Genomic DNA, 15,620 nt, shown 5'->3' with positions numbered 1-15,620 from the left:
TTAGTCTTTAAATCATTTTTGTTTACTGGATTGTAAAACTTCAACTCCCATAAGCCTTCATCCACCGGAAACGGAGTTTGTACTTTTCCGCCTCTTTTTGTCGGGAAACCCAGAAAAGAACCTGCGAACAGATCTCTACAAACTAGGTGAGACGTCTTAAAATGGCTTTACAGACATTAAACTGAAGATATATGATTCTGTTATTTGTAGCGTTTTGTAAAATCAAGATTAAGGAAAATACGTTGTTTACTTCGTCCATTTATAAAGGGAAAATGTCTTGATTGAAAGCTAAATGTAGCACATTAGCCTCATTTTATGAGGGCAGGTTTATGAGATGAATAAAGCAATACCTTGCCTTCTTGTGAATAAATATATGAGGACTCAAAAAAGTAGTTGGAAATGATTCTCATGTGTATCACTTTCACACAACGGTGTATTTGTCATGTAACGTTAGTTTGATTTCATCACATTTACATAACGTTACTCACTCTAGCCAAACGCAATATTATGTTAGCATGATGCTTCAACAACGTACTAGCTTCCTTCCGTCAGTTCCAGTGTTGTGACGTTACATTGAACGATTTCATTTGCCCTAGTCGTGTCGTTTTGTAAATGTGAAATATCAGTTCTTTTGACTGAGTTTAACTCCTAACCAGTAATGGTTAATGTTATGTGTAATGGCTTCGATGACAAAACATCGTTATTTTCGAAATATTTTTTTTGAATAAGGCTTTAAAACCGGAAAGGTTAGCGACGCTACATTAGAACAGATAAATCAATTGAGCTTTAATAAGGTATTTATTTATTTCTAGTGAAACGACGTTCTGGTTACCAGTTTCAAGGAGAGGAGGGAACAATGTGGAACGGTTCAAGACCTGGACCACGAGGAGGAATGCCATTTCGGTAAGATTTTTCGAGGGATGCAGTCTCTGAATTGGGACAGATATATATATATATATATATATATATATATATATATATATATATATATATATATATATATATTTAAGTAAATAGATTGCTCATTTGCAGTTATGCTTCTGATTTAATTGCAGTGGGGAACCTCGTGGAGGCATGTTTGAAGGCAGAGATGGCCCAAGACCTGACTTCAAATGTCGGGATGGCATGAATATGGACAGGTCACCAATGAATATGAGGCGGTTCGACTGCCAACCTGATATGAGAGGACGAGACATGGGTCTTCATGACAGAGGAAGAGAGCCTTCCAGAGATTTTTTCAGACCTGGAGATGAAATGGACATTAATTTTCGAAGGCGCTTTGAAATGGATCAGAGAAACAACCTTCAGAATTTTCCAGGTTTTATGGGTCAGTCTAGGCCAGCAATGGTTATGGGTGGCAGAGACATGCAGGGTGGTAATATGAGGGGTCCAGAGGATGGATTCATGAATATGAAGGAGAGGGAGAGATTCCAGATGGATATGCCTGGGCTTCCTCCCATGGACATCAGAAGGAGACTTGCCATGGTGGCAATGGGTGGAAATGGAGATCTTGGGGACATGAGAGACAGGGAGAGGTCACGTATGGGAGGCATTGACGGGTTCAACATGGACATGCCTCCCAGAGACAGACCGATGATGGATTTTGACAGACGAGGTGTCGCCCCTCCACTAAATCCAAGAGGAAGGTTTGAATCTGATATGGACCTGAGAAACCACATGGGGCCCACCGATAATTTTAGAGACCAGCCTCCTCAGATGTTTCAAGACAATGAAGGCATACCCATGGATATTAGAGGAAGACCTGATATGCCTTTAAGTCGTGGTGGCCAAGAACCCATGATCAGACCCGATGAGATGACCCTCAGAGACAGAGAATTCCCAGAGCCAATGGACAGTCCAGTGCACTTCAGAGGGAGAGAAGGTGAAATGCTTTCAGACGAGTGGCGCAAACATGGCATGAGAGACAGAGAATCTCTTCCACCTATGATGGGCCGAGCGCCACCACTTTTCCCAAGAGGGATGCAAGACAAGTTCTTCTCTAACCGTGGAAAAGATGTCGACTTTGGAGAACGTCCCCAGTTCAAAGACCAAGACGGGTTTCTGGGAAAAGATGGCACAAGCTTTAATCGATCAGAAAGAGAGCCCAAACACCAAAACTGGGAGAAAAATATTCCTAGTGATTTTCCAGGCAGAGGTCCAACTCAAAAGCCTCCTCTTCTTCCACTGGATCCCCTTCTAAATGCCCAAAGTAGAGATGGAGATAAACCCTGGACTGGTGACACAGATGAAAAGCCTGAAAGAACTGCACCTGCAGGAAGTAGACCTCCATGTTTCCAAGACAAGAACCAGCCAACTCAAGAGCATCATTTCGCAAGGGATCGAGTGCCCTTGAAGGGTTCCAGTGACATGGCTTTAGATCATGGAGCACAGAGAGAGAGCTTGGTGTCTGGGCCAAAGGAACCCCAGAGTAATAGAGGTGAGCGACAGGATCAGGACTATAGAGACATTGATTATCGCACCAGCTCAGGGCGCAAGTACGACTACAATCTTGGGGATCTTCAAGGACCTGAGAAAGACGTGAAGGAATCCAAACTTGGTCCAACTCAACGACCAGATGACTCTGGATCTCAGGTTAGATTTTGATTTAGCTTAAATGCAAAGCGTGAAAGTTTATTTTCCAAGTCTACACAATCACTATGATTATATAAATAGAATAAGGTTTATTTTTTATCACCTTGACATTTTTTCTTTATTCTCTGTGGGAAAAAAACAACAACAAATTTTTCAGGTGGGATAGTAATCCATCTAAAAGTTAATACAACATTTATTTTCACAGCTAAAAAAATTGCTAACGGACTTGTACATACATTTTAATGTACATTTAAATGCGGTAGTGCAGATTGTCTTGTGAATTTTCTGAATATTTAAACTCTACTGTGAATTTTTTAAATAAAGGACCAGGATTACAGGGGTGCAAGTGTCCAGGATCAAGTCTCAAAAACCATTGCCATCTCTGGAATTCCTAAAACTGCCACAATGCAACAGGTAAATGATGGTAAATGTTGTATGATTATTCAGACTTTGATTATTTTCATACTTTTAGAAAAGTGGTTCTTCTATTGGTGTTCTAAGAACAACAACAATTACCTGAATGATTGCCAAAGTAAGTTTGACTTCAGTTATTTATTTATTTATTTTTTTAGATTCTGGATGCTTTCGCAGTCCGTGATGGTGTTCCAATGCAGGGCATGAAAATAAAGGATGTTGTGCCAGGTGAGATTTTGTTCGCTTAAAACATTGATGATCGATTCGCAACCACATTTCGCTATTCGCTCTCCGAATCTTGCGCTCACTGTCTCTTTTACATCGATTGTACTTTCTGCATCTGAGTCGCTTTTGCAAATATGCTAAAGGATCTCTTGTTGTCCCTTTTTCCCCATGTTCTTGTGTGGGAAGTTGAATTTTCCCTGAGCAGCTTCCATCTTTAAGGTGGCATGTTCTTAGAGGGAATTTATTGGAATTTCTTAAACATTGTTCTCTTTATAAATAAGCCATTAACTGTCGAAACACTAGCCACAGCCACTACTTTGTGATGATGTAAAGTGTTGCTTCAAAATATTCCTCTCTGGGTTCATCTGATAAAGGTTTTAGCTTTTTTTTTTTTTATGCTAAATTTTTTTATTTTCTTCACAAAGGATTGTATCAAATAAGCTATTATGCTGTTCAGTGTTTCCTGGAAAAAATATCAGGAAAGGTTTAACAATTATTTTTATTTTTTTTAATGAATAAAATTTTACAAAAAAAATAATATTTGCCCAAGTCATTGGAAATTTACAATTTTACATTTATTATTTAATTGTTTTTAATTACAATACTATTTAATTCTTAAAAGCCTCTATTTTTTTTTATTTAAACAATATAAATTTGTAGTGAAGAGAGCAACTTTTTTAGATTTTGTTTGTTTTATTGTTGCTCTTTTTTTTATTGTTCAGACTGTTGCAAGTTTGTTGGAAAATAAATGTGGGTCTTTTGTGATGCGTTTTAGATGTTAGATGTGATAAGACTTATACTTTATAATATGTTATTTCAAACTCTGTTATATTGTGGTTCTCTTTCTACTGTTATTATTTTTCATTTATAAATTTTTATAGATGTATATCTTGGCTTCAGAATTGTCTCTGAGTTATTCTGATTCTTCACGACTGACTTCAAACAATTAAATAATGAAATCAAATGTGCCCGACAAGCAAAAGAAATCCTGTATAAATTCGCTTTGTGATATATCTCGTTAAACGAAACACTGCTTTTTTCTCTTGAAAATTCTCCTGTTTACCTGCAATAACTAACACAAACCCATCTGTATTTCAAATGCTGTTCCCAGGTTACAGCTACGATATGGCCTATGTGGAGTTTTTAAACCTCGAGGATGCTGTCCACTTCATGGAGTCCAACCAGGTGGCCCATCCTCGTCCTTCTACAACGGCTCTGTCTGCTAACAGGAAGAAGGCTTGGGCCTGGGGAGGGGGAGGTGGCTGGGCTTTGGGTGGGAATGGGGTAGATGGGACATGAAACCTTCAAGGGAACATATTTCCCACTTATATTAATCATGACCAATTAAAACGTACCACTTAGTTTTCAAAATTAGCTTTCAGGTATAACAAGTGAGCTTAGTGACAAGGGGTGCACTATTTGATGTTTGCCATAGGTGTATTAGCTGAGCGAGTGAACCTTTACATTTCACCTTTTTTCGACTTCTTATATAGGATGTATGGTTTTATAAAAAGGCATGGCATGGCAAAACTGAATTTGGAATTGAATTTGCATCTGTGCAGCACGTGCAACCTGTTTCGTCAACTCTTGGGTGGTAGTACTCCAGGCCATTGATATGTCACTCTTCGTTTTCAACACATTTTATTTCCCTCATTTGACCATTTGGAGGTTATAGTCTTAAGATCACTTTTTACTTGCTCCCACTGGCTTATTCTTAAGTGGTACTGAAGCAAAACTAAGAATTCTTCTTTGGCCTCCTTTATTGTCTTACTTAAAAGTGATTCAGCATTGGATTTTCATAATGTCTGTGGTGACTGAAATGCTATATGTAGCTCCCTTTTGTAGATATTCATATTTTGCTGACTTGGAAGGAAAGCGGTAGTTGCTGTTTTCCCCGGTTTGAATTTCTGATGAACAGGTTGTTAAATGGTTGTGCTGTGGTAAACTTTATGCTGTTACGCCTACAGCACAGTATCATCCTTGTGCTGTGTCAACACTTATTCCTTATCCTTTGACCTTGTGGAATTACAGTTTCAGAACTCTGCTCTTTGGTTCTGCTTGCAGAAGTTTTTTTTATTCTTCTTTCCATGGATTGTGATTTAATCATCTAGAGTTTAGGTGTCATATCTTTTCCAGCACAACAAACTTGTTCTTTCTATTCCTGCTTACTTCATCTTGACTGACTTCATGGTTGTTGTGTACCTGGATGTCTAGAGAGATCATGCTGATGCTTATTTGGAAAATCCAGACTTGGAAAATCAGGGCTTGTTTGTGCTAATAGTATTTTGGCATTTCTAATGAAAATTGCACTATAAATGTAAGGCAACTAGAGGTTGCTTGGATTTATATCGAGCCATTGGCTGTTGTGCTGAAACTTGAATACCCTGTGGGGGTTGTATTGGGTGTATCAGCAGGTATTTCTCCTTCGTTTTTGTTAAATGTCTAACAAAGTACCTTTCAGAAAAGAATCTTGCTCTGGGTTCTTCTTTCATCCGAAACTACAGTTCCCTGCTTGCCAACTTACAGGATAACTTATCTTGATTTTTGTACTTGGTGAGACACATAAAAACAAATTTCTACAACAAGTAACTGCAGCAATGACAGTGGGTAAGAAGTTGGGCTGCGTAATTATTTGAATGCGATTGTCCTGCGCATCTTGTCTGTAAAGCCAGTTCTGTAATCAGCAGTAAATTTCCATTATATGCTTCCAGATGGAGCAGCATTTACTACAAAGAGCTGTAGTTCTCTGACAATTTACACAAAAAAGTGCAAAAAATATTATTGCGCTATTATGAAATCAAAGAAATTGTTCGTGATAATGACAGCTGTTCTCTGTGAACTACGGCTCTGTGTAGTAAATGCTGCTCCATCTGGAAGCATGTGAAAATACCACATTTATTAACTTGGTTTTACTCCAATCTCACTTCATAACATCAGTCGAGTGTTGAAATAAATCCTTCTGTGAGATGATGTTGCATCTTACACAGAATAAGGCACGCAACATTTTTCATAGTACACTAAGCAGTGATAAAGGCTTTGCATTACAAATATACTTTATTATAATTAAAAGTTATAAGAAGAATGCTAGTAAACCATATATTGTCGTAGTTTTGTGTTTGTTAGTCACGCTGACTCAATGAAAGCAGTTATCTTATGTTTATTCAGTTAGCATTATAGGCATTTCCTGGATTTCTTCTGCGGGGTGTATTTGGAGGTTTTTTTGGCCTTCGGATGGAGATTTACTGCTAACCACAGAACCGACATGACAATCGTAGCTTCTGTCTAATCGCGATTTAATTTCAATTTATCGAGCAGCCCTAGAAAGAAGTCATAAAATGCAGATCACATTACACTGTTGGGCCATTTGCGTAGAAGGTCCTTTAAAGCTAAAAGCTGAAGATCTTTTATCACAGTTGTCTATAAACAGTACTTATCTCTGGGTTTTTCACAGTGGGCCAGTCAGTATATGGTCTGTCTTTTGAAACCCTTTTTATAAACAACATAAATATATGTGAAGTAAAATGAGAAAAGCTTAATGTCCTTGTATAGAAAGAATGTCACTGCTGTTTTGACTGTCCACCCCATTTTGAAAGTGAATTGTGAACCTTTCCAAGTCTGCTTAGTCTTCTCACTTGAAAGAAGGCAGACTTTATTGCCTTTATTCATCCCGTTATGGATGAATGTGCAGTTACTTGTGCGAAGGAGATGCTTCTACTATGTACTTTGACATTATTAGTTATATTGGTCAGTTATATTTTCAGCTTAGCATTCAAATTAAGGCGGTAGTACATTAATTGCAGCCATATAACCACTGCAACATTTACTGCACTTAAAGATCTTACTCCCATTTTCACACAATAATGTGTGTATTAAAAAGGTAGATAAAAACAAGTAATCCAAACTTGGGCATAACTAAAGCCCAGATCAGATATGCTTTTTTGTTGTTAAGTTGGGTTAGCTTTTTGGGAAGCTGTCAGTCACTTATCACTGAGAGACTGTTGTCTTGTTTTCTAGGGGTCTGTTAAGGTTGGTGACAAGACTGCTCTGCTTAAATATATCCAGCCTGACAAAAATGTGAAGGAACTGGTGAGTTTCCGCTTTGGTAGAGCTTGATTATGTATTGATCTTAATTATCTGTTAGTGTGATTGACATATTTAAATGTAATTTGGATTGCAGCATCCTGAACAACCAGCTAAAGCCTCTCCAGCCAGCGATGACAATTTGTTACCAAATTCAGTCCTGCCACTGAATATAAAGGAGGAAACTGATGCCAAGCCTGTGCAGGATCCTGCCTCTCAAGGTGTGTGGCAGAGAAACTCCAACTTGACTCCTGAAGCATGGCAACAGCAAGTGGACCAACAGCTTCAACAGCAGGAGGTAGAGCAACAAGCGGAAGAATGGACCAATCAGAGAGCATCTCGCCAAAACTTACAGCACTCTGATCCGGTCTTCAAAGAGAGCAGGAGTAAGTGATGTCAACCGTGAATACATTTTCTAAAATAAAAACAATTATCAAAAGTAGGTAAGAGATTGATCTTAAGTTTCATGTCTTATTTTTAGCAATGATAATCAAGAACATTTTGCCTACCACCACTGTGGAGACCATTCTGAAATCACTTGATACGTTTGCGTACCTGGATGAGCGCAATGTACGTCTGGTCAAAGGGAAGTCACCTGGATCCAAATGCTTCTGCTTTGTCGATATGGATTCACATGAGGTATTGTACAGATGTCTCATTCTAACTACAATATAATGTCTCAAAATTCCTTGATGCATTCATAATGATACCACTCACTTTGATATACAGCATGTGACGCGATTGGTGGAGCTGCTCACCAAACCCCGCCCTATCATGATTGATGGGGTTAGAGTTTATGCTGAAGTTGCCAAACCTTTGAAAAACCAAAAGTAAGTCTTATTTTGTTGGGATATATGTATAAGTAATAAAATAATATTATATTCTATTTTCAGTTCTTAACAGGAAACATTTCATAAATGCTAAGAAAATGCTAAGAAAAGAAATCTCAACTGTGTTTGTTATTTGAGCTTTAAAGGTAATTATTGTTTTCACTACAGCTATAGGAGGGAAAATGAGAAGTCAAACACTTCTCTCTTGGGTTTCCCTCCAGATGTTATGATGGTAAGTCATTTAACTGCTTGACATTTTTACTAAAACTTTCAGACAGCTAGACATTGTTTTTAAATACATTATAGGGTGAGCTTCCTTTTATCTTGAAACCTCATTAAAAAAATGTAGTGCTCATTGCGTGAGATGCAGAAAAACTACAACAAAAATATCAAGATGGTTAAAATTCACTTACGTCTAGCATATATTTACATGAAACTGTGTTTAAAAAATATCCCAGTGGAACGCAAGAGCATGTTTTGTTTGAGCAGTCCATATCTTGTATTAAACCTTTCATATGTAATTTATTTTTTTCTAGCAACATCAGTATCAGCAGCCACAGCAACAATTTTATCCTCCGGTTTCTCATACAACTATGGGTGTTGCACCTTCCATGCAAGGTATGTGGTTTTAATTTATTTGATTATGGTATTGAAAATGATTGTAGCATAATGTGTTCTGTGGGACTTCGTGCAGGTGACCCACTGGGAGCAGCTGCCACCTTGTCATCGGCTGTAATGCCGACTTCAAGCTTAAAACAGGTGATTGTCTTTTTATACTAGCACAAAGGCACATTTTTTAACAACAGCGCAATTTGTAGCCAGGAGAGATATAGGTTTTTGGACTGTAATTGACTGTGTGGCTGTGTGCAGGGTGTGATGTTTTCTGAGACAACGGCAATCCCAGAGTCAGTCCAGACAGCTGTGCACCAGACTGCAGCGTTATCTGACACTGCTCTTCCTGGAGCTGCGGAGTCCATTGACGGCTACAGCTATGGTACGCCATTGTTCATTTAAAGATTAACTGGTATTCTTTTTTGTTATATTTATTTATAAGCACAGTATTCACCATGAGGATAGTAGTAGTAGTAGTAGTATACTTTATTGTCCTTAAAGGTGCTGTAGGGAACTTTTGTAAAAAAAATGTTTTTTACATATTTATTTAACCTGTCATTATGTCCTGACAGTAGAATATGAGACAGATAATCTGTGAAAAAATCAAGCTCCACTGGCTCCTCCCAGCGGTCCTATTGCCATTTGCAGAAAGTCATGCGCTCCCGGTAAGAAACAACCAATCAGAGCTGCGGTCCGTAACTTTGTTTGTGTTCAAAATTGAGAAAAATGAACATAATTAGCGAGTAAACCATGAATCCATTTTCCAAACCGTGTTTTTAGCTTGTCCTGAATCACTAGGGTACACCTATAATAAGTGTTTATATTCGGACTATTTTAGATTGCTTCGGGGGTACCGCGGCGGAGTAACCCAGTACCTTTGTGATTCTTCATAGACATAAACAGAGAGAAGTAGTTCCGGCTACGATGTTCTTCCGCAAGACGCAAGCAGCTCTGTTTATTAACCGCTAGAGCGTCAAAAGTTCCCTACCGCAGCTTTAAGAGGAAAATAGTTGTGGACTTCATGTTGCTGCAGACATACAATAAAGAGATAATAACAATAAAAACAATTATAAAAAGATAAACTCAAAATAAGATCAAGATAAACACTTACTTCCTTGCACATTGGGATTCTATATCTTCTACCAATGGGAAGTAATTACTACTGCAAAACAAGAAATGTGTCTGATCACATAGAATCCTCTCTATCTGATTGATAACGCATTCCTCATTTAAATCTTGAATGTAAAATTTTTTGTCATGCTCAACAATTCTCCATGCTGTCTATATCAGGTTCATCAACTTAGATTTAAACTGTGCGGACAGGTTACCTATACATTTTGGGTCAAATACAATCTCTTCCATTTTCTTTGTATCTGTAGTCATGCTTGGGCTCGGTTCAAGGCAACCGTGCCTAGTATGTGTACACCCTTAGGAACAGGTACAATCAGTGTTCTTTTCCACGAACTGGGAACAATACCTGGAAATTATCTAGTCAAATCAGTCTGATATATCTTCATAAAAAAGCAAACTGAAAAAGTAAAAGAGAAATTGACAACAAAGTTAAAAGCATTAAGAATGTCAGCAGCAACAAGTGTCCATGCCGCCAGCAGTTACAGCGCCACCTCTGGTCTGATAATCGCACTCTTGTGACTGCAGCATCTGAGGCTCCAGATTTGTCAGCCTTCCTTTACGATGCTACATCAGGATTTTACTATGACCCTCAGACTACCCTGTACTATGATCCCAACTCAAGGGTATGTAGAGAAAATAGCCTTTTGATTTTCCTGACTGTTTAAAATGAATGAAATACAATGACTAAATGCTTATCTTTGCTTGTGTAGTATTTCTATGATGCTCAGAATCAGCAGTACCTCTACTGGGACAGTGCCTCAAAGACCTACATCCCAGTCGAGAGCTCATCTACTGAGGTTCAGGAGCCGCCCCCTGAAGTTGCTGTCCCTGTGGCAACAACTGCTGAGGTTATAGCTACCCCCATCACAGAGGAGGAAGTGAAGGCAGTCACGGAGACCGTGCCGGAGGTGCGGGTGGAAGAGGACCCTGCCCCACGAGCAGAAAAGAAAGAGAAGGAAAAGGAGGAGAAGCCGAGAAGTTTAGCAGCTTTTAAGGTTTTAATATCACTTAATTTGCTTTACATTAAGATTTTTATAAAAAACAATCATTGTGTTAGATCTGTGTTGTAATTTTGGATCTGATCATCAGATAATGAAAGACATGGAGCGTTGGGCGAAAATTCAGAACAGACAGAAAGAAATTGTTAGATCTCCTTCACCTCTTCTGAAGTCTGGAGGAGATGACCTAAGACCTTCAAAAGCTGCTGATGCAGCCTTTGCCATCTTTGAAAGGAAGGTCAGATCCCTTTTTTTTTTTTTTTATAAACCCCTTCACTCCTGTCTGTATTGCTCATAATCAGAAATTTAAACAAACCCCACACATTACTTATTAATAACTTAGTGCACACTCTTTGTGATTTCGACATGAACACTGAAAATCAGGCAGCTCGTTGAAGAGAGGTGTTATTAATTTAGATAATCAGATTATTTTTTGTAGATGCTAAACTGAACAAAAATCTATTAACTTGAATTTAGGGAAGGGTGGACCTTATTTGGAGACCAAAATGACTTGACTTGTTCCATCTTACTAACCACTCACACCTGGCAGCCATTTATAACACCATAAGATTGTGGGATCAGGTTTTGTTTGTATGGTTTCTTTAGAACACATCAAAATCTTGTGGTTTTTATTATCCTTCCCAGAAATAATAAACATTACCCGTCACTTAGACAGATAGGGTTGCATGTGTAATCCTCTATTTTTAATCCATCAGCAAAATATTGTAATGCTTGGTATTTTTAGTCATATGTGTTTTGTGGGTTGCCATGTCCCATAAATTATTTAGTTGGACTACATCTGAAATCTCTTAATGTCTCTCTGCATTCCTTACTCATGTCCTTCCTCTCATTAAACACATTAAACTATATATTTAATTTTTCCTCAACTTTAGCAATGATCTTTTTTCTGATACTTTTTCATACTGTTCCTTTATTCATATAGGTCACCGGTGCAGATGAATTATTCAAGAAGCCTCTTGCTCCACCAAAACAAAAAGAGGAAAAATCCTCAAAGGTGTGTGTTTACAGTCGTACTATCAACAACACACACAAATTAACATGCACACAAATACACTTCAGTCTCAGTTTTCCCAAACAGCTGAAAGGGCACACACATCACCTTGACCCTGATTGATGTAGGTTATTTGATAACCCACACTGAAGCAGATTTACAGTGAGTGTCATTGTAGATCAAAGCAAAACTCCCCTCTCTCCCTCTTGTGTGTTGGCAGCGGCCCATGGGCTCTCTTGGAATGTTGGCGGCTGACTATGGGGCAGGCAGCGACGAGGAAGAAGAAGAGAAACACGAGAAGCAGGAAGCCGCAGGGCCTGCAAAGAGCCAGCCACAGGCGGACGAGCATGAAGACAGGTTGACAGATTGGAAGAAGATGGCATGTCTTCTGTGCAGGAGGCAGTTCCCTAATAAAGACGCTCTGATCCGCCACCAGCAGCTCTCAGACCTGCATAAGGTACCAGATCTCTAAATCAAACATTTATGATCTATCAGGACTGTGGACTAAATGCAAAGTGTCCGAAATCGGTTATTAAAACAGTATAAAGATTTTTTTTATTATTACTATATGTCTTATTATTATACATTGTGTGTGTGTGTGTGTAATTGTAGTCTATATATAAATACATTTCGATCCGTTATTAATTGTTTTTATAAGTATATAAATTATATAATTGTCTTCACTGGATTGTTTAGAAATATTCGGGTCAGGTTTTGACCTTCCCTTTTTTTATTTTCTCTTTATTTTAGCAAAATTTGGAGATTCACCAAAAAATCAAAAGGTCAAAGAGAGAACTTGAGGCTCTAGAAAACCAGGAAAAAGAGGTATTTTTTTTACATTTTATTATGTACTGTACTCAACATAAACAAGTGCAGCCCCTTTGGAAAAATGAACAACCTCCGAACTAAATATGGGCCTTGGAGAAAGCTAAACAGTAGGTGATGTGTGATATGAAAGTCATTTTTCATATAATTTGCCAGATCTGAGACATGGAACTTTAAAATAAAATGTATTTCTCTTGTACCACTGTTCTCTTTTGTGCAAAGAAATGACATGTCTCTTTAGTAACTGACTTGCTGAAACATATGCACAGACCTCTAATATGTCTGTCTTCTAAATAAAGAGACATTGCTAAATGTGTCATGTTTTAGAGGGGCTGTACTCATTTATTCTGAGTAATGTATATCTTCTTTGCTAAACTATCTTATTATTTTTAAAAGCATCATTTTGCTTACAGGTCAGCATGTGCTTCAAACATAATACTTGATTTCAAACATATTCTCTGATGTTTTCTCATGGTAGTCTGAAATTAAATGATTTACTCTCATTTTGAACCCGTTCTTTAGATGAAAGTCAAACAGTCTAACGGTTCACCTGAACCAAAAAGAAGAAAAACGCAAAACACATGGGCTGGCAGCTCAAGGTTTGTGATTTTCTGAATCCTAACACATTTCATTTACTTTTGGCACTGATATTGAATATCATATCTTAAATGTGGCATGTTGTGTTGTTGCTGTTGCAGGGACAGTCATAAAGGCAGCGAGAGACCAGGTTTGGGTTTAGAAACTACTGAGGTGAGTCTCTTCAGCAACAGGATGTTCTGAGCGGCAGCAGCTGAGGTGCATTGGTTTCATTTTATTTATTTTTTCTCATTCTCTTGTTTCTCACCAAAGCGGAAGAAGAAGAAGGAACCTGTCGTCTGGAATCATGCCATGTACAAACAGGCAGTTCGGAAGGCCATGTTTGCACGTTTCAATGAGCTGGACTGAAAGTGAAATGAATGAATGAACAAAAATGTACTTGTGAATATACATGCATACACACACACACACACACACACACACACACACACACACACACACACACACACACACACAGTGTTGTGTGGTCCGTTGGCAGCTCATTCCAGGCTTTAATCTGTGAACTGATACAAAATTCCTGGAGAATCTTATTGCGACTAACCCCTCATTTTGGTGATGTGTGACTGTATTAAATGAGTGCATTATTTCCTAACAGCCAAATGTACGGTTACGTTTAATCATCCTTCTTGTAGCTCTATTCTTCAGGGCTTTTTCAATATTTCCGCATTTGATAATGTTCTGTCATGTTTTCCCCCCATTTTTATGTAGTAAATTTATGCAATATTTCATTTGTAAAATGAAATATTTGAGTTGAGGAGCTGATAAATTTTAGTTTGTCCCTGGGTCAATAAACTGCCTCAGTGTGACTGTAAAAACACAGTTTGGTTCTTGTATTTATGTACAAAGTCTTTTGATTTTTATTATCTTAATGTTTACATTAAACCAATGTATCTTATTTTTACTGCTTTGGGGCTGTCTCAAAAGTGTTAGGAGTCACTAAGAGTATCGATAGAGCCTGTTTTCTATACTCTCCTCCTCCAGGTGGCAGTACATAGCTATTGCTATTTCAATTACACAGTGAGCCGCACCTCAGAGATGTCTAATGCTGAAAGAATGAATCTACACATGCAGTCATGAATTTCGTCGATACTTCATTAAGCTTTCCCCCTTGGCTTTATTTTCCATTTTCTTGTGGTTCTTTTATAGCAGCAGAGTGCCTCGAGTTAAACTTGAAAGTGATCCATTGACAGTACACAGTGCTTTACTTCACTGCAGGCAGAGATTATATTTCACTTTATCTAAAAGTTCTCCGGCCTTCACTAAACCTTTTAGTGCTTTGTTAGAAAATGTTTGTTAGAGCCAGTAACCTTTGTGCAACATGATTCCTCATGTTTGTACTCACTGGCTTACATATTTACAACATTTAAACATTTATGAGCACAACTTGAACTTTTGAAGTGTATGTTCGGATGAGGTTCTGTGGAGGTCAGCAGCAGGAAATACATCAGTCGAACCTGCAATAAAGACCCCTCAACCTGTCATTCAATGAGTGTGTGATCCTTTTCTTGCTGGACAAGTAGTCTCTGTCCATTGAGTTTGAGCCTGTTGAAAAAGAGGAATGTGGACTTGCACACTTTGTTTTGGTCAAACATGCTTGGATGATTGATCAGGCGTGGAACCAGAAAAAAAAGAATGCACCCTAAAAATGGTTTCTTCTGCACTCCCTAAATAGCCCATTTCTTCAGCTGCAGATAAAAGCTGATAATACTTGTGTTAGGATAATATATGGGCACAGCAAAGCTCTGAGAGTAGCTTTCAACAGGGCAAATTTTAGGACTCTGTTCTTTATCAGACTCTGCTTTGATGTGTAAATGGCTGTTGCATGTACTCATGGTATAATGTAGAGCGTGTCAAAGGTCGGCTTGCTTTCCCTCCTCCTCATGGCAGTTGTCATCTGTAATCGCTTTTTAATTAGTCATTCTTTAAAAGAAAGCTTGCAAATGTCAGTTTTTGCCAGCTTCTTTTGAAGGGGAGGACTTTTGTTGTATTCGATCTTCTCAGAATTTGTTCCCATACTTCTCAGCCTATTCTTGTCTATGGTTTAAAGAAGTCCAGAAACCATGTCCCAAGGTGAGATTTTTAAGATTATCGTGTGTGCGCTTGCATGTATACACACACAAAATTAATTTTTAGAGCTGCCAAAGATAATTGAACTTTAATTTATATTAATATATAAAAGTATGATGTAGATATTAAGGTCTGCAACATTTTTAATTTACATTTACAGAAACCATATGTAGCCTTTATTATATCACTTTTTTTTAGACAATATACAGTATTGTTCAAAATAATAGCAGTACAATG

General features: G+C 38.0%; 1 protein-coding gene across 1 annotated transcript; it reads left to right on the top strand.

Moving 5' to 3' along the window:
- Positions 1-60: 60 nt before the first annotated feature.
- On the top strand, positions 61-14,797 carry LOC127959579 (RNA-binding protein 6). Its single transcript, XM_052558833.1, has 23 exons — positions 61-146; positions 813-903; positions 1,056-2,592; positions 2,917-3,006; positions 3,165-3,234; positions 4,343-4,416; positions 7,246-7,317; positions 7,409-7,697; positions 7,793-7,950; positions 8,041-8,141; positions 8,310-8,373; positions 8,678-8,759; positions 8,836-8,900; positions 9,012-9,135; positions 10,410-10,507; positions 10,595-10,879; positions 10,974-11,120; positions 11,826-11,897; positions 12,115-12,351; positions 12,645-12,719; positions 13,242-13,318; positions 13,418-13,469; positions 13,569-14,797. Exons 2-23 carry the CDS (start codon positions 857-859, stop codon positions 13,662-13,664), a joined length of 3,912 nt encoding a protein of 1,303 aa, XP_052414793.1. The 5' UTR covers positions 61-146; positions 813-856; the 3' UTR covers positions 13,665-14,797.
- Positions 14,798-15,620: the final 823 nt, after the last annotated feature.

The sequence above is a fragment of the Carassius gibelio genome, chromosome B6 (assembly GCF_023724105.1).
Source record: "Carassius gibelio isolate Cgi1373 ecotype wild population from Czech Republic chromosome B6, carGib1.2-hapl.c, whole genome shotgun sequence".
Lineage (NCBI taxonomy): Eukaryota > Metazoa > Chordata > Actinopteri > Cypriniformes > Cyprinidae > Carassius > Carassius gibelio.
The sequence above is the reverse complement of the archived record's forward strand: the minus strand, read 5'-3'. Positions and strand labels throughout refer to the sequence as shown.